The following is a 19,590-nucleotide window of genomic DNA, read 5'->3' on the forward strand; positions in this document are numbered from 1 at the left end:
AAGCCAAAATGTACAAAGTGCCACTTTGACAACAGGAAAATGGCTGATTTGTCTGATTCTTCCACTTGCCACATTTGTCATGCGCTGGAGTCAAGCCACAGTCCTTCCTACACACAGAAGAGGTGGTGAGTGCTGGAGGGGAGAACCTGGGTTTGGGGCTCTTGCCTTCAGTGTTAGAGTGCAGCCTGTTCAGCCAGCCACTGAGGATCAATCAGACCTATGACACTCACTCCTAAAGGGTGAAGCTCTCGAGTTCAGGTAGGTATGGACGAGCTGTTATTTGTGGGGAATACTCGACTGATTTTCAAACAGACACAAGTTAATATAGCACTTCATTATTTGTGCATATCCCAAAATGTTTCTGTGACAAGTAGAGAAGAGAAGCATGTGACTTTCAGAGCATAATGTGTCTCATGTGTCTCCTAGGGCAGGGCAGTTGCCAGTTTTACATGGATGCTTATTTTGTAATAGACTGCTGGTTGTCAAAGCAAGTCTAGTGACTTCATTTATAAAAATGGGAATGGGAACAGATTGTTTTTGGGTTTTTTTCTGTGATTCATTTAAAATCAGAAAAATAAAAAAAGACATATTGCATCTTTATTTTAAAAAATGTGACTCTTACTTATTCCTATTTCTTCACAACCCAAGAAAACAGTTATTTTGTATAATTGAAATCAGGGTAAGTCCTAGGATTTCTTTTCCTTGGGTCTTCAATGTATTTTTTATAATACAGTCTTCTTTGATCACATTTTGCATTCCTTTACATATCTCTGTATGTGAAGATTACTCTGGGTCAGTTATCAATCATGGGCAGGTTAGTTAACCTCTCTGTGCCTCAGTTTTCTCATCTGTAAAATGAGAATACTAATATTTCTATTTTATAGCAGTATTGTGAGGATTAAACAAATTGATATATGTAAAGTTCCTCAGATGAGTACTTGGCATATAGTCTGGTATGCATTATTATCATTGTTATTATTATATTACCATCAAGGTTTTAGGAGTCTTTAGCCTTTACTTATGGTTTTTCTAGGGGCAGGGTAGGGAAGTAGTAGAACATAGACACTGAAGTTTAGGAAACAGTACAACTTTCTAGGATCTTATAATTAGCATATGCAAAAAAGACATATTGGAAACTATGTGGAATAATATGCTACAATATGTAATTGGGATCAAATGTTGATTTCAGGTGCTGCAGTAATGGGAAGAATGCGATCCAGTGGGATTATACACCGTAGGGAAATTGAAGTAGGCAGGTAGGGTTGAGATAGGTGGACACAGTGAAGGGGGCACTCCAGAGGAGAGCTGCAAGAAAGCAGAGGGGCCCAAAGAGCACAAGATGGTCTTGAGGCAGTGGGGAAACAGAGCTGGCAAAGCACGTGAGTGGGAGGAAATAAGATTGCATGGAATAGAGCTGGATTATGTACATTCTAGAAAGTTGTCTCAATTTAGAGGATGCTTCACCTGATGGGAATGGAAACAGGGGGAACTGAAAGTTTCTGAATGAAGGAGAGAACAATAAATGGGCTCTTAGAGGAGATTTTCATGCTTTGGGGGTTGGATGCTGAGTCCACAGAGACTAGTGAGGGGTGAGTGGTTGCTCTGGCTGTGTTAGTGAAGGCGCTGGGGGCTGGGCCGGGGCACTGCAGAGGCATGAAGAGGAAAGGAAAAGACTAAAGTGGCATTCCAAGGAAAAAGTAATAGAAAAGTTAACAAGACCTATCTGTCAACTGACTGGATAAAGGAATTGAAGTACAGAGTAAGATTACAAGTGTTCAAATCTGTGGGTTTGAGAATTAGAGGTCACAAAGAAAAACTGGAGGAGAACTGATTAAAGGGGAAGAGAAGCAAATAAGGAGTTTGGTGTTGTGTAAACTGAGTTTGCAGTGACAGTGTGATCTCCAATAACGATGGCTAACATTTATTTACTGTGTGCCTGGTACTGTTGCCAGTGGATATGTTTTATAGATATAAACTCATTTAATCCTCATGGAAATTGTTTGAGATAGGTATTATTATTATTCCTATTTTTTGAAGGATGAAAGGTTAAATATGACCCCAATTTTATGTAGTGCTTCCGCTAGACCACTACAGTTATTTTCAGCAAGTCCATCCTGAAAAGAAGTGAAGACTGAAAATAACAGTTGGGATCCATCAGCAAAGAGGTGCTAATTGCAGTTATGGGAATGGATGAGCTTTCTGAGGGAGAAAGCATGCAGAAAGGACAGCAGATGGCCAGGACTGAACGCTGGGGGAGGCCCATCCTGAGAAGTCAACTACAGGGAATGAATGGTGCAGAGCTGAAGCCTGCAGTTCTGCAGCCTGCCAGGGTGAACAGATCAGAGAATAGGCTGCTGGCTTGGCCCTGAGGGACTGGTTTGGGGAGGGGCCTGAAGATGAAAATGGGAATTAAGGAGAGAAAACTTCATCACAGACTGGAGGGGGAAGTAACCAAGTTTTGTCAGGGAAATGAAGAATAAAAAAGGGTTTGTTTTTCTTTTCTCCTCCCTCTCCCCTCAAAAAATAAGAGAGACGTATAACTCTGATGCTAAAAGTCATCAAAGGAAGAATCAATCTCTGGCTGTGTCAACTACTGAAATGTCAAGTCTCAGGGTTGGAAACGGGCCTTAAAGTCTGGCCTTTGAGAGATGTGTTATATTGAGAAGGATAAACTTAAATATGCATTTCCCCATCCCCCAAATTTGTTTATTTAGCAAAGAAATACATGTGACATCTCAATTTGTATGTCTTTTAGGCACTGCAAAATTATTGAATCCAAAATAACCTCCAATTTCTCACCCTTTTATCTGTATAATGTATATAACAGTTTCCCCCTCCATCCTTCATGTTGTTTAGGCTAAAAACCATGGCTTCATCCTTAACTTTCCTGTTTCTCTCACACATGACATCTAATTCATCATGAAGTCTTGCCCATCTGTCTTTAAGATTTATTGATAATCCGATCACTTCTCATTGTCTCCATTGATACTTGACCTTACTCCAGCGATTTTCAACTGGTGTGCCATAAGAATTTTTAAAACATGCAATACCTGACTCTTTAGTCAGGGATCCTGACCTCTTTTCCCTTAAATTGTCAAAAAAAATGACAACAATGGCCATCTGGTGTGAATTCCCTGTCTTGAACCATAATATATAGGTCATATAATAAAGTTACATCTTATTGGTTACATTGCATGATAAGATTATGTCAGACTCATTAATTCTTGGTACCAGAAATCCTTATATACAAGTATAGGCACCTGCTTTTTAAAAAAGTGACTTAGGAGCAAAAAGGTAGGTAATTACTATTATTATTATTTCTTTTGTAAATCAATCAAAATTATACCCAATTTTTTTGTCAGATCAGCAAAAAAATATAGTTTTTGGTATGCCATAGAATTTTTTTTTTTAAAGGGACAGAGAGAAAGTCAGAGAGAGAGATAGATAGGGACAGACAGACAAGAATGGAGAGAGATGAGAAGCATCAATCATCAGTTTTTCCTTGCCACACCTTAGTTCATTGATTGCTTTTTCATACGTGCCTTGACCACAGGCTTTCAGCAGACCGAATAACCTTTTGCTTGAACCAGTGACCTTGGGTCCATGCTGATGAGCTTTTTGCTCAAACCAGATGAGCCTGTGCTCAAGCTGGCGACCTCGGGATTTTGAACCTGGGTGCTCGGCATCCCAGTCCCACGCTCTATCCACTGCACCACCACCTGGTCAGGCAGTGTGCCATAGAATTTTAGTAATTAGTTTATGCTATGAGGTGAAAAATGGTTGAGAATTGCTGCCCTACTATAAGACACCAATAATGTTTGCCTGGACTAGTGTGGTCTCCCTGCTCCCAACCTCATTCCCTTACAGTGTGTTTGCCTCACAGAAGCAAGAGTAGTTCTGTAACAATGTCAATGGTATGACACTCTGATGTCCAGAACTCTGCAATAGATTTTCATGTACCTCATAATACAATCCAGAGTCCTTGCCATGATCTGGCTATAAGAGGTCATTGCCTACCATTTCTTCCCAAGCTTCCTCTGCCCCATAAACATTGGTATTCTTAAACAAGCCAAGGATGTTCTTGTGTCAGAATCTTTGTCCATGCTGTTCCCTATGCCTTGAGTCACTCATTCAACAAATGTTTCTTGAGTGCCTACTATGTGTCAGGTATTATCCAAAGTAGCTAGATGCATCAATATACAAGGTGGGTAAAGAACCTGTCTTTGCTGTGTTTACATTTCTATTAGGTCTGTATCTCTCCTTCCCTCTGCTCAACTGTCACCTTATCTGACAGACTTTCCCTGATCACCTGACTTATGGTAGCAATTTGTTTCCACTGTTCCATTACTCCATATTCCTTTATCCTGGTTTATTTCCCTAATAATACCTATTACCATCTGACATAACATATCATTATTTCTCTATTACTTGTCTCCTCCCAGTAGGATTCAAGTTCTTTATAGGAGGGACTTTGCTTATTCGTTTTTGCGTAGTTCTAGAATAAGACCTAGCTTATAGAAGGTGCTTTCAAATACTTGCTGAATGAATCAATGCCCACACTTGGTGAGCACTTTTAATTTGGAAAGTCACGTTTCCAATTCTAGGATGACTTTCTTGTATACTTTTTGTAATTTATTTATTTTAAAGATTTTATTTATTGATTATTAGAGAGAGGAGAGAGGGAGAGAAAAGGGAAAGGGGAGGAGCCAGAAGCATCAACTCGTAGTAGTAGTTGCTTCTCCTGTTGCCTTGACTGGATAGGGCTGGGGAATTGAACCAGCGACCTCAGCACTCCAGGCCAATGCTTTATTCACTGTGCCACCGCAGGTCAGGCTTGTAATTTATTTCTCTACATTTTCCCCTGTTTTCTCTTAAACATCTATTATCCATATCAGAATATGGACCTCCTCAATGACCATTGATTTTTATTGTCTTTTATTTATCTTCATGATTTTTCTTTTTGATCCGACTTCTAGGAGGTAGGTACCCTCAACTTTATTTTCTAACTCTTCTATGGTAGTTTAAGATTCTGCTATGCTTTTAGTTGCTAAGAGTTCTTTTATGTTCTTCGTTCATTGTTCCTATTGTGTTGATATGATCCTTTTACTTACAAGCTGGATTGAAAGGATAAAGCAGAAGTTGACTCTGTTCTTTGCCATCTCTCCCTGTTAAATCCTATTCCTGGATGTAATCTCAGTTAACTCCCAAACTTTTCAGTAGCTCTTAGATAGAAAAAAAAAAAAATCCCTTAGTTACTTTTAGTCACAAGAATTGCTTCCTATTGTGATTTTTTAAGTTCCCATGTAGAATAAAACTCCGATCCAGTTTCTTTTTCCGTTCCTTCTGCCATTCTCTCCCTCAGCCCCAAATTGTGCTTGACTGGGGAGAGATACATAATTGGCTTCTCTCCTTCCTTATTTTACCTTGTCCTTCCATTTCTCCCTGTTTTCTAAGTGCCATTTCTGACCTTTTTGGGGCCAGGCTCAGAGGGAGAGGGGATTTATGAAAAAGACCTTTTGTGGCTTGTGCAGTCTGTAATCTGAGGATTTCCTCTGAGGTGGCAGGTGCACAATTGCTGGCTTTTTCCCTTGAGGGATGTTTTGGAGGTGTGCCCACTGAAGACCTCAGACAGCAGCTCCCTTGGTGTGGGTGGGGCTGCACCCCTGTAGCCACCATGATCCCACCCCTGGCACCGGTACTTCTGGCAACCCACTAGCATGTCACATTTACCCTCTAGCAATGCTCTTAGGTAGGAGTGAACATGAACATCAGGTGGAACCCTCCCATCTGTTTAAGTTGACCCACAAGGAAACTCAGACACTCTTGTCCTACTGTGAGCAGAAGTGTAGTTTGTTCCCAATGCATCTGACTCCTTTTATGCTGCCATTAAACCAGCAACTCTGGCTATAATTGGTCACCATTGTGTTTCCCCAGGCAGGAAATAGAAAATAACCTTTCTGTTTCACAAAGTCCAGGGAACATGTGTCACACTCTCCAAATGTTCTCTTGAAGCTCTTCTCACTTAGCTTGAGATAGACAATGGGAAGCATACCCTTCTCTTTCGCTAAAGGAAGGGCTCAAGGTAGAGTATGTGGAGAGACTGGGGAGTGTAGGTATTAATTTTCCTCTAACCAGAGGAAGAAAAGAGACTTTCTAATAATGTAGCTCTGTAAGCTGCCTGATACCATGGGCAGCAGAAATGTCCCAGCGTGGCCCCACTCAAAGGAGACGTGTGTCCCTGACACATCACTTTAATTTTGAGATCTGTATCTCTTACCCACAAAGTTCTAGAATAGTCAAAACATGTGTCTCTGGTACTCACAGAGACAGGAAATAATGTTAAAGGAAATGTTATGACAGATAATCAATATTTATAGAGAATTTGAAGGGCCGTTAGAGAATACTTGTTAAGTAAGATCATGAGCACCAGACAGCTTTCGGTTTGAGTTTTAGCTCTGTCACCCATTAGCATGTGACCTCAGGCAACTAATGGAACATCTCAGAATTTCAACTGCCAAAAAAATATAAATGGTAGCATTTATCTCCTAGATATTAGAGTTGTCTGTGTGTTGCATTGCCCGTTGGTAACTCAGCACTTTCAATATCATGCCAATCTAAGGCTGGGAACTACCTTTTCCAGAATCCCCTTTCCTATGTGGTTCTGAGTTAGAGTTTTTGAACAAGAATGATTTTGTGACTTGTGCAAGACTTGGAAGGTAGAAGTGAAGAGAGACCATTGTTTTTGGGATAATGGTTGCTGAGGTTCATCAGAGCTACACCAGACAGGCTCACAGCCCTCTCCCTGAGCTCTCTCTGTGGCTTGGACAGCATCCCTCCTTCTCACTCCCCAACCTTTCCCCAGGAGCTGTGCTTCTCTACCCAAACTCCAGGGCTTCAGACTGAAGACATCAGTGACTCTTTCCCCATTCGTCTGGCTGCCTCTTTCTAGATCTTTATTCCCCCAGCTCCTGTCTCATTCATGTAAGCTGTCATTTCTATACATGAAACTCTGTATTCCACTTACAATGGCTGTTTTTCTGATGGAAGCATCCTGATACAGCATATATCATCTTAAGACACATAGCAAGGACTCAATAAATATTAGACAATAATAATAAGAAAAGGTATGATTCAAAATAAATTTGAGATTGAGAAATTAATGATGTTAAACTGTGTGAGTTCCACTGTTAAAGAACAGCAAAGGTAAGTGGTATAAAAGCAGACTATTCTTACCACTGATACCAAAAACTGCTCACATTTCTGTAACACTTTTCAATTCGTGAAGTATCTGTACATAGCTTACTACGTTTGGCTAAGATGAAATATATATTGGAAATGGACTCTTGCTTTCTTTTCTTTTCTTTTTTTTTGTTTGTATTTTTCTGAAGCTGGAAACGGGGAGGCAGTCAGACAGACTCCCGCATGCGCCCGACCGGGATCCACCCGGCATGCCCACCAGGGGGCGATTCCCTGCCCATCTGGGGTGTCGCTCTGCCGCAATCAGAGCCATTCTAGCGCCTGAGGCAGAGGCTACAGAGCCATCCTCAGTGCCTGGGCAAACCTTGCTCCAATGGAGCCTTGGCTTCGGGAGGGGAAGAGAGAGACAGAGAGGAAGGAGAGGGGGAGGGGTGGAGAAGCAGATGGGCGCTTCTCCTGTGTGCCCTGGCCAGGAATCGAACCCAGGACTCCTGCATGCCAGGCCGACGCTCTACCACTGAGCCAACCGGCCAGGGCAGACTCTTGCTTTCTTAACAATAAAAGCCCATGATCAAGAGAGCATCGTACTTGAAATAGGGAAGTGGCTAATACTGTAAAGAGAACATTTATTTGAAGCATGGATTTGTTTCAAGAGTTTTTTTCTCATCAGAAGAGAATGAAGTTGTCCTCTGGCTTTTGTGTCCTCTACTGTTGGCGGGGGGGGGGGGGGGGGCAAGCCTTGGATCACAAGGAAGAGTAACAAACCCTAACAATTGTCTATAGAGTACAGGATTTAGATTTCCAATCAATTTATAAAATCCACTTTCTGACACATACACTTCTTATTGTGCTGCATGGTGATTAAACATAAATGGTAGTAGTCAGTTTATAAATAACTATAATTAGAATTAACTTTAGAGAGCCAATCTGTTTTCTCTTCTTGGTTCAATGATGTTGACAACGTTCCTTACTATTGTGTTTTATATACCTATAGGTAAAAAGACAAGTCCTGGGATCAGCTCTGCAGGTCCATCCAGTTCCTTTACCCTTGCTCCCTTCTAGGGGTTCTTGTGCTTGTCCTCTCAGCTCCATTCCCATCCTTCCTTTCCTGTGAAATTCATCAAAAGAACCTCCTGCTGGCTCCTGCGTCTGGCTTTTCTAATTGTTTGAATGGCATCAATACCATCAGCATCTCTGGAAGCACATGGTCTGCCACAAGTCAAAGCATAACATCACGCCACATGGAAAGGTAGAGAAAACAGCCTATGGAAGGGAAAGGCAACAGCAAGATTCAGCTCTAGTGTTTTGTCTTTGGGATTTTGAGCCAGAATTAAGGGCACTGGTGCTGATAGGTACCCTCTTTTGCTCCTGAAGGTTGGGCGACTAAGACTTTAAGAGCTGCACTGAGACAAACTTAGTGGGAACAGAGATATTGTTGTCTATGGCTTCAAATGTGTGCTGCTTGTTAGGAACACTGACCACGGCTAGCTTCTGATGAGTGTATGTCCTGTCTCAAGGGATGATAGTTGCTGTGGCTCCTGGGAATGCTCTCTGCTGTCAGCCCTTTAGGGATTACTTCCACTACAAAGAGTGATCTTCCCCAAGGCCATGCTTTTCCTAGGCAATTCCATTACAGCACGATGAAGGACAACTCTGACAGGCCACTTTAGTTCTGGACTCCGCAGGGTCAGCTGAGGCTGTTGTCAGGCCTGGCTTGCAGGTTGACTTCTTCTGCTCAGTCCTGCTCCTTTGTTGTCCCTTCCACAGCTGTTGATCCTGATAAACATTCAGCACATTAAACTTCATTGTGGAGTCTGCTTCCCAGAGAACTCAGACAGCAACAAACTCTGTTCTCTGTGTCACCAATAGTTATCAATATCTCTATTTTGCAGTGGTCTCCTTCGCCATTCTCTTTGACCTCACCAGTTTTACTTATTTACTATCATTTTATGGTTTTAAGGGGGAATAGAGATAAATAAAAGTGTTTAACATACCTCTATATTATCGGAGTTAAATTGCAGAGAACATAATTTACTTTAGTTATTTAAGACAGGATTATTTTCAGGGTATTCAGTACTGAGGCAGATTTATTATAATAATAGCCCCAATTTTTCATCCCTCTTTAACAATGTGACTTTGTAACTCCTATTCAGGAATTGAATCCATTTTCTTACCCCTTGAATCCTGGTTAGCTTTTTGACTTGCTTTGGCTGATGGAATGTGCTAGAAATGATGTGCCAATATCTCCCACTTGGGAACTCCATGAAAACAATCCAGGGTAGCCTGCTGGAAGCTGAAGGCCCACGAGGAGTAGTGATGGGATGTCTGAGACCAGTCGGCCTGTAGCCACCCCATCAGCTGACCACAAATACACGAACAAGCTCACTGAGATCAACTAAGCTCAACCTAAATAGAGCTGGCTGGCGGACCCACAGATTCATGAGCAATAATAAATGGTTATTGTTTTAAGCTGCTGTGTTTGGGGAAGTTTGTTATATAGCATCGTTGTGGCAATAGATGATTGATACAAGTAGCTTACATCATTGGGACAGTTGAAGTAGATTCTAGGGCCAAGATTCTTAGGAAGGTGGGTAAGTAGCATCCTCTGATCTGACAAAGACATCTGGTTTTAAGTGGTCAGAGAATGGATGCTTCCAAATCTGCAGAGTTGGCAATTCTAGAAAAATCTGTGTCCGTGTAGGTGCTTTTGTAGGGATGGGAATTTAAGACAATGAATAATCAGTGAAGAAAAAGGAAGACAATTGTTAGGGAGCAGTGTTACTCACTGCTACTCATCAGCAGTGAGTCAAGGTGTTAGAATGAGAGGAATTTTCTGGCCCCCACTTTTGTTCCCTGTGTCTTGTTCAGTGAAGGTACACCATACTATTATGGTGGCCTGCAGTGCTTCATGCCTCACTGAGAATTACTTTACTCAGCCACAGCCTTGTATGGCTAGGAGTCCTTCAGGCTCACAGAAAAAAAAAAAAGTCTATGCTGTCAAGAAAACCTGGAGTCTCTCCAAAAGGTGCCCCACTGATTCCAAAGGTGGACACTTCTTTGTCAGCAAAGGTAACCCACAGCTGTAAGTCTGGAGGGCAAACTGCACGCAGCTCAGTGGTAAGTCTTAATCACAGACTCTGTTTATTCTTACTGCTATTAATGTACAATATCAGCAATTTTGCTTCTGAGTCAGAACCTGCTGATTTAATTTTGTATTTTTTTTTCAGTTGCACAATCACAAATTCATTCATACAAGGAAAAAAAAGCTAATGCCTATGGAAAAATGCCAAAGAAAGTGGTTCTCAGACTGATTGCTTTTTGGCAAAGGCTGAGCTCAGGATTTACTAATGGAAGTCCAGTTAAGTGTGACCAGAAAGGAAGAGATGAAGAAAATACCTTGTAAGGTGTTTCAGAGAAAATTAAAAATATGCAAATACAGGCTAAAATGTTGAGAAAACAGTAGTTTCTAAACTGCTTTACTTTGATTTCTGAAGCAGCAAGGAAAGAGAGAGACAACAGATAGCAAGTAATTTACCTTTTGGGAACCAATATGGAGAAGATGTTAGTTCAATCTTCCCCAGGATCATCTGGCTGGGACTCAGCTACTCCGGGCAGAACAAAAGGGAAAGTGAAAGGTGCTCCAGATCAGCTGTTTCCCAGGATGGAATTCAAAAGCAGCTCCCTTATCCTGTCTGCTCTTTAGTCGTCTGTCTTAGATCAAACTTTCTGGCATTAGATTTAAAAGCATCTGCAGAATAGAAGGGTGCTCACATTTAGCCCCTTCCTTGCTTCCTTCTTTCTATTCATTTCCTGTGGTCTTTGTGCCTGTCCCTTCACATTGATTGCAATCGAATTTGAAGGCAGGGGCTGTGTCTTAACTCACCTTTGTATATTTTCTTTCAGCCCTTGTTGCCTGACAGTGTTTTTGCTTATATGTAATACATTTTGTTTGTTAAATAAAATTAAATATAGTTAGAAGCAAATACAAGTTAGCCAATGTTTCAATTGCTACTGAAAAAACAAGAGTGTTAGATTTGTGAACTGATCGACTTCCTGTTTTTTAATAGAATGAGTAGTAAGTATATTTATAATATTTCAAGTGCAAATAAAAGTTGCTTTAAAGATTTTTTATTGTGATTGTGATATATAGAAATTTATATATATCAAAGTGAACTTAGAAAGGTTCGATGGAGGAGTTATATAAAAAGAGTAGCCCTAATGATAGTTATCAACACCTTAATGTTTGCATATATTTATAAGCTGAATAAAATGTTTTTCATCTTATAGCTGCTGCTAATGGAGTTGGACTCATGAGTGAAAGGAAAGTGGCTGTGAATGATGTCATTTTATGGTATCACTTTTTCTTCATCTTTGTTTTACCTCAAATTATGGTACAGTCTGACACTCTTCTACACTCTGCTTTTTATTTTCAGATCCTCCTACCCAGATGTCTCCCTGTTAGGTCTGCTAACAGAGGGCACTAGTGACTAGCATGCTATCTTCTCTCATTAACACCTCAACAATAACCTTTTAGTACACGGTGGGAAGTTCATTGCAGTCTCTCACTTCTCCTTCCCTTTTTCCTCTTCTCACTTGGCATTCCCAAAGGCAGCCTCATTTTGTCCCATCATAGGCACCATCACTAGCCAGGCAGTGAACCCTTCTCAGAGCTGACGAATTCCACAAGGCCTCTACAGCAAAACGGTGTTCAAGTAACCTCAACATTTCCCCTCTGTTCTTCCAGCCTCAGGAGTGTGATCTACCTCCTGGGATTACTTTCTTTCTCTAATAACCGATCAATAGCTTACTTGTTTTAATTGTTGAAATGCTTCTGGTGGTTTCTGTTTTCCTGAATGGATCGTGACGAATACAGTACTTAACGCCTGAGGGACCAACCATGGGTCCACTGGGTCAGAAGACCTGAGGAGCATAGCAGCCGCATTGGCATGTGGGACTGCTGCACAGCCTGTTCCTGTCTGAATTTAACTAGTTCCCTGATCACGGACCTTTACATTGTTTCTAATTTTTGTTACTGTAGATAATGCAGTAAACAACCTCAAATAAATATTTTTCACATATGGGCAAGTATATCTCTAAGATAAAGTTACAAAAGTGGAACTGCTGGGTTAAAGGGATTGCCTCAATCACCCTTCATAGCAGTTGTATCAATTTTGTTTCTTGAAGGCAATAACTAGATATTTGTGTGAGAAACAGAGAAATTAACAAAGGAAAGAGGGAGCCAGATATAGCATCCTTGTCCCAACAGGAGAGCCTGAACTGGTGGAAGAGAGAAACTTATCTCAGTACAGAATGAGATTGATCATTTGAAGAATTACTTTCTGGCCTAGACTCTATGGGTTTTACTTTGAGCCCTTTGGAGAAAAGAGAGGATAAAATACAAATGGAAAAGTTCTTTTCAATGCTTTGGTACTTCATAGTGGGTAACAAAAAAGGGAGAGAGACTTGCCACAGATCTCTGACAGGGCTGGGCAGTCTGAGGAGGTTTCATGCTATGCCCAGAGAGACTCAGTACCCAGAAAATGTGGCTGTGGTGACCAGCAGCAAGAGTGACATCTACTGATGTGTGGCTATTGGAATAGCACAACTATTGGCAGTGCTGCTGGGCATGGCTTATACGGTAACTTTAAGCATGTGTAAGACACTTCCTAGGATTCCCAAAAACACTGGGGTGGAACTTTGTAGGGTACTGGGTCTGTTTCCTGTAGTATCGGAGAATATAAGAGCTGGTAAAACAGGCTACAAACTGTCATTTGCTAAGGTTGTCCCTTTTTTCATTTCTATATCTTTGCTTCAAAAATTGAAGTAGACTTTTATTTAAAAATAAAATATTCTTCCTACAACATATTAGCAAATTCAGGTTGTGACTAAGTTATTTTATCGTGCTGTTCATTTTTTGTGTGTCATGTATTCCCTGTTCACCGGGGGTCTACTCCTGCAGTTATTATTGGTGTTGGTTAATTGATAGGCTACATTCCACATGCTTGCTTTTTTGCTGATTTCACCAGAGCATCACGCGGTCACAAAGCTGTGTTCCACCAGAGCTATGTCTTTCCTACCCTGTAAGATCAGGCTGCCTTCCTGCAGAGGACTTTTGTTTTATGTTCCTCTGTGTCTTGTTTTTGCCATTCTTAAATTCTTAATTTACACGGTAGAGATGCTGTCACCATCAATTAACATTTTTCAAGGGCCTCCTGGATGCGTGGCACATTGAGACTAATTTAATATTCTCTTTGTTTCAGCTATCAGGTAGATACTTCAAATGAATTTTTAAGTATCTGAGTGATGATGAAGAGCAGAGACATCAATCAGGATTCAGGAAGATAAGCCTTTGCAGAACATGCTTAAAAAAGAACATCAAGGATTGTTATTAATATTTGAAAGTTTAAAAGAGAGGATATACTTTTCTTCAGTCAGCAAATGACAAAAGTAAAAGGCACTGCATTCATTGTTCCTGGAAGAAGCCCGGCACCACTCCATTCAGACATCTGCTCTTTCATGGTCAGATTTCCCTCTTATTTCAGTCCTTCTAACCTTCAAGGCTGTCTCAATATTTTTTCCTGAGGCTTTTTCTAATAATCTCTGTTTTTTCTAATCATCGCTGCCCTTAGGGATGACTCCCTTCTTCAATTCCTATGCCCCTTTCACTTATACCTATCTTTTGGGAATGTGCCACATGATAAATTACACTATTATTGAGTAAATATACATTCATTCCCCCGAAGTATACTGGCGAACTGTAGACGATTTATTTCTTTCCCATTCTCATGGTCAGCAGTGTTCTGTCAATGGTAGAATCACAAGAAATAGTTATTAATTACAACAGTCTATTCAAGTCATTTTTAAGACGTGAGAGGAAAGGCAGTTGAGACTCACAAGCATCATTAATTAATGTTTTCTAATATAAGAGTTATACGTACATTGGAAGGGGGGATTGTGGGAGGCAAAAACATCGGAGTCAGCAATTTGTCTTTCATGATTTAATAAATAAATTTTTTTTGCCCTGCCTAAGCTTGTGTTTCTTTTTTTGGGCCTATTCTTTCGATGTGACAGTAGTCTCACATAGCTTTCATAGCTTTCGGTTGTAGGAACTGACATTCAAATTAGACTTGAACATTTTCCGTCATACATCCTGGGTTTAAGCACACACACCTTCGTGCTTTATGACGACAGGAGCCTCGGCCCAGCGAGGCCCACGAATCCCTCCAGCACCCACGCCCATTGTTGCACGAAAGCCGCGCTCCAGCAGCCTGTGAACTCTGCTCAAGACAAAGCTCCCGCGGGCCCCACCCACCGCGGTTCCGGGAGCCTCATTGGCCGGCCTTCCGCCCGCCATCTTTATTAGCCCTCGCGATTTGGCGCGGGAGGCGGACGTCCCCCTTTCGGGCATCGATTGGTGGAATATTAATGAGGGCAAGCAGTTTTCCAAATTTCTATTGGTTCTCAAGCTTCAGACTAGGCAGGGAAAGGCAGAGCGACAGGGTTCAAGGAGGGAAGCGCGGAATGCGCCGGCGCGTAGTCGGGGACGCCAGGCCGAGGGTTTTGCTAGGAAACCGGCTGTTGTTGCCCCGCCCCCCTCGGGGCTTTTTGTCCCGTTAACTGTCGGAGTGCGGGGGTTCCAGCGCCGGCCGACATGCCGGTGCGCTTCAAGGTGAGCCCGGGGTCCCCGAGCCCGAAGGCTGATGGGGGGTGCCGGGGCGGGGCGGGTGCGGGGCGCGGGAGCCTCGCTGACTTTGTGCGCCGCGCCCCTCGGCCCCGCAGAGCCTGTCAGCCCCGGAACCTGCCTCCCACAGCCCCGGAGGATGCTGGTCTCGTCTGACCCGGCTCCTCTCCGGTCACACTCACTTCCGAGTTGCCTTGCGGTAGCGTGAGGCGGTGCTGAGCCGGGTTCGGGAAGCTCGGAGGAGTGGCAGTGCAGGGAGAGCGCTGTATAATGGGCTTCAGATTGGGACGCCTGTGGCCTGTCTCGCAGCTTAGCATTTAACGCCCCTCCCCCTTTAAAACTTGAAAAGTGCGCGTGTTTTTTAAAGGCTTGAGAAACGGGATCTTTACAGGATAAGGACGGTATAAGAAATACACATTATTCATAACTGTGCGTTTGGTTCGTTATAAGTGCCAGGTAGCTGACAGGGTCAAACACCCATCAACTAACAAATAGTTTGACGACAGCTTTCCCCAGTCCCTGACTGTCTTAGCCTTTTATCTTAAGCGCTTGTATCCAGAATGGGAGGTGAATTTGTCTTTCTTCAGTTGACTTGACAACATTTCGAAAGGGACTAGGCATAATACATAATATTGTGTACTCGGTTAGACCTTAATTAGGATAATTATAGTGACGGAGATTTAGATCGTCACTGTTACTGGAGAAGAGCCCAGGCTTGGATTCAGACAGCCAGCAAAAGGGCAGATGTTCTGAGCCTCAGATTCCTGCTAGCATCTGCCTCAAGTGGTTGTGAGGATTAAAGGATATAACACATGGGACTGCTTAACATGGGGCTGGGTAAATATTAGCTGTTCTTAAGGAGCTCTTCTTTGTTTAATTATCAACCTTAGTAAGTCTTAGAGCCCTTTTTAGAGATTGGGAAGTTGTTTTTACTGATGCCTGCTTTAACACAACGTTCATTCATTGCATTGTACTCAAACTGTACTTTGCATTACAGGGGCTGAGTGAATACCAGAGGAACTTTCTGTGGAAAAAGTCATACTTGTCAGAGTCATGTAATTCCTCAGTGGGCCAAAGGTACCCATGGGCTGGACTTAGATCAGATCAATTAGGTAAGTTGGGCAAACTGATAGCCAATATAACTTGAATAAGCCTTGGGTTAAGTTTGCAAAGTAATTAAAAAATTGTGAAGCTTTGGTCAGTTGGCCTGGTTGACTTCTGCATTAGTTATTTAACAAATACTCATTGACAGTGTACTATAGGCCAGGATGATTGCCTGTCTTCTAGGGATATAGCCTCGATCTAGACAAAGACCCTTTACTGTGGGGAAGAGCAATGAACAAGTAACTCAGTATAAAATAAACCAGGAGATTTCAGGCTGGTATATAAAATTGTAGGCTAGCATGATAGATAACTTTAGGGAGAGATGGATTGGAGGAAATATGCTGTAGATTTGATATTTGAGCTGAGACATGAAAGCTTAGAGTAGACTAACGTGGGGCGGAGTACTGCTGAGGTGTTGAGGAATTGAAACTTGGATAGACTGAGTAGGTTGCCGAAGTTTCACAGCTAGTAAATGATAGAACCATGATTTGAAATCAAGACTGTACTGTTCAAAATCCATGAAGTCAGAGGCCACATTTTGTCATCATAGGTGCTTCCTCCCTTTATACTAGGGAAGTCAGAACCCTGGGCCAAGGTTTCCCAAAGCATGGTAGAGAGAAGAAGGGACAGACTGACTTTATTCTACCTGCTTGCTTAGTTCTCCCTAACCAGAGTGTAAGACCTCTGAGAGCAGGGCTCTGTCTGTCTGCACCACCTTGTTACCACGTAGTAGCTGACATACACTTGTGCTTATTAAAACTATCAGTAATTCCTGAAATACTGAATAAACCTAAGTTTTAATCCACATGAGCTGTGTGGCCTTGGGCAAATTTGGCTTGTTTCACAAAGTGGGATTTAGGAAGCATATTGCACAGGATTGCTGGGAGGGATTAAATGAGGTGTTGCCTGGTAAGGGCATGTACACGGATGAATGCTTGGTGCCTCATATGTGACGTGTGGGAGGGCCTGATGGGTGGTAAATAAGTTCCTTAAATGATAGGTGTATTAAGCCAGGAAAAGAAAAGGCTTACAAGTGGGGTGCCAAGATTGGGAAATTAGTAAAATTGAGAGTATTTCTAGGATTAGGTTTGGAGAATAGAAGGAAGACTTGGCGAGAGGGGTGGCTCCTTTAGGGACCTTGTGAAGAGTCAGGATCCCTTGCCCAGAGCTTGATTTCAAAGGCTGGATGTCCCTGCTTCTTGGGCAGGGTGGTGCTCATAATCCTCTTCAAATGACTGGAAATTCCACAGATACCCAAAATAAATCTCTTAAAAGTGTGGCTGCTCCACTGAGGGCTAGAGGGATCTTATGACACTGGGAAACGGGGTAACCAAATAGTTGCCTCCATGACATTTTAGCTTAGACGAAGTATATTTGAGGGTTGAGAGGTGATGAACTGAGACTGGGAGTGTAAGGCCAGTGGCCCCCACCGTGGCCATGCAGGTTCCTATTGGATTCGGGCAGATGGTAAAGGAACTGTGGAGCCAGAAAATGGTGGGCCATTCCACTTCTTAAAGTCTTAAAATGGCAGACGAGCAAACGGGCAGTGCTTCCAAGCCCCTCAGCATTAAGGACTCCCCCAGACGCACAGGCCCCCACCAGCCTCAGCACTCCCCAGCCAAACAGGCTGGGTGGAAATCAGGGCTCCCACGCCCCAACTCGGTCTCTGTTTCCACAATCTGGACTCATTCTCTAGACTCACTGTCAGGATTCTCCCTCCTGATTCTCCCTCTGCTCTCCCCAGCCAAAAACAGGCTAAGGGAAGAAACCCTTTCTCCAGCAAACAGTAGCCCCTCCCAAGCAGGAAGGCACCCCGCAATTTGCATTATGCTGCCCTGAGGGCAATCATGGCAGCCTTCCATAGACTATACACACAGGGCACACATGGCTCTGCCCCAGTACAAGTGAGCAAACCTAAACATTTGTTTACCCAACAGGGAGCACAACCCCTCTGGAGAATGATACCTCACAAGCGGAGGATTAGGTAAGGGGAAGCCAGCGTGAGAACTCCTGGATGCTCATAGAGGGAGGTGGGAGGCTCGCCAGGAACAGCAGCAGTGTTACCTAGGGCTGCCTGGACATTCTGTTAACAAAGTGTAGTTTTTCCCCAGAGTGTATTTTTACTGGTGCTGGGACACAGGGCAGGCCACTTGAGATCTTCCCCTTTTATTTTGCTCTTCTACCAGAAGCCTTCTCTCTTAAAGCAGAAGTCTAGGGCAGTGGTCTCAAACTTTTTAGCTTTTATACCCCCTGAAAAAACTTAGAAGGTCTTTGTATTCCTTCATGTTTTTAAGTTGATAATTTACTTTTTTTTATAAGTGTAACATAGTTTTGAAGAATGTGGTTTCTGGTATATTAAATATTGTACATGTATTTTACATATATTTTGTTAAAACTGGAGCTGCCAATTTAGCTCATCCAGTTTATGGTAAATATTCATCATAGATATAAGTGGTAAAGTTAGTCCTCCTTGGTAAAACTAATCAAAATTATTTTCTGTGAGAAAAAGGATCTAACCTTTTCAATCCAGGTAAATGTGGTATACATACAGTTTACGCATTTCGTTTGACAACACTCTTGCACCTGAATTTTAATTCTAAGACGGTAGATGGGAAAGGTGTAGAGCTGGATGAAATAAGGTGCCGCTTACTCCTAATCTCTGTTTCCTTTGCTTTGCTGTCAAATTTTCTCCCTCAGGAGTTATACTTTCTTGAATTGTCCCTTTGTTTTCCTTCCCTATGAGATAGTTTTTATACCCTGAGGCTGGTTGAGAGGTGTGCCTGTCTTTTGTGAAGTGGGAAAAGGATGCTTTTGAAAGGGGTGGTGGGAAATAAAATTACAGATGGCAGATGCATCTCTTACGCAAATCAGTGTCAGGAAATAACACATATGGAAGTTGGGAGCTGGAAAATGATTCCCTTAAGCTGCTCTTTTCTGTTTTACGCTCTCCCACCCCCCTTGAATAGATATGTGCCTCCAAACATATATAGACCCAGTTTGAAGACCACTGAAACCCTTGTAATGGGGACTCTTCAATGGCTGAAACGTCCATGATAGAGGCTAAAGAACATGGCAGGTTTTCTGTCCACTCCCTGCTCTTTCCTTTTCCTTTCCTTCCCTTCCCATCTTACCATTCTTCCCCACTCTGCAGTCTTGTATATAAAGAATGGCCCCAAACTGGGGCAGTATCTTAGTGTCTGTCATTCCACAGAGCTCCTCTTACCTGGGCAGAAGGTTAAGTTTTTTGGACATTTGCTTGCTAGACAGAAATATAGAGAAATAGTATCTTAGCTCTTGTTAAAAGGGTTCATTCTCTTGAATTCTCAGGAAATCAAGGCAAATATAGAGCCAAGATCCAGCATAATGACATCTCATCCCTTCTCATCTTGGTCTGCTCTGCATAAGAGAAGCCTTGTGAAAAGTTCCAAATTTTGACAGTACCAGGGCCTTTTGTTCTGTTAAGTAGCACAGGAGAGTAATTAGAAACGGTGGCAGCATGTGCTGCCTGACTTGCCAGGCGCATCACGTTGTGGTTCTAGTGACTTTTGTAAGGATAACTTGAACATTGTGACCCTAATTTTATGGTCTAACTTTTAATATTTATTTAA

General features: G+C 42.3%; 1 protein-coding gene across 5 annotated transcripts in view; it reads left to right on the forward strand.

Moving 5' to 3' along the window:
* The first annotated feature begins 14,704 nt into the window (after positions 1-14,704).
* Positions 14,705-19,590, forward strand: part of MDM1 (Mdm1 nuclear protein) — a 30,706-nt gene continuing 25,820 nt past the window's right edge. For all 5 annotated transcript variants that reach the window (XM_066368701.1, XM_066368704.1, XM_066368706.1 and 2 more), the window contains exons 1-2: positions 14,705-14,866; positions 15,876-15,990. In XM_066368701.1, coding sequence (XP_066224798.1) covers positions 14,849-14,866; positions 15,876-15,990 — 133 coding nt within the window. In that variant the 5' untranslated portion in view covers positions 14,705-14,848. The remainder of the gene's footprint in view (positions 14,867-15,875; positions 15,991-19,590) is intronic.

The sequence above is a fragment of the Saccopteryx leptura genome, chromosome 2 (assembly GCF_036850995.1).
Source record: "Saccopteryx leptura isolate mSacLep1 chromosome 2, mSacLep1_pri_phased_curated, whole genome shotgun sequence".
NCBI classification, from domain to species: Eukaryota; Metazoa; Chordata; class Mammalia; order Chiroptera; family Emballonuridae; genus Saccopteryx; species Saccopteryx leptura.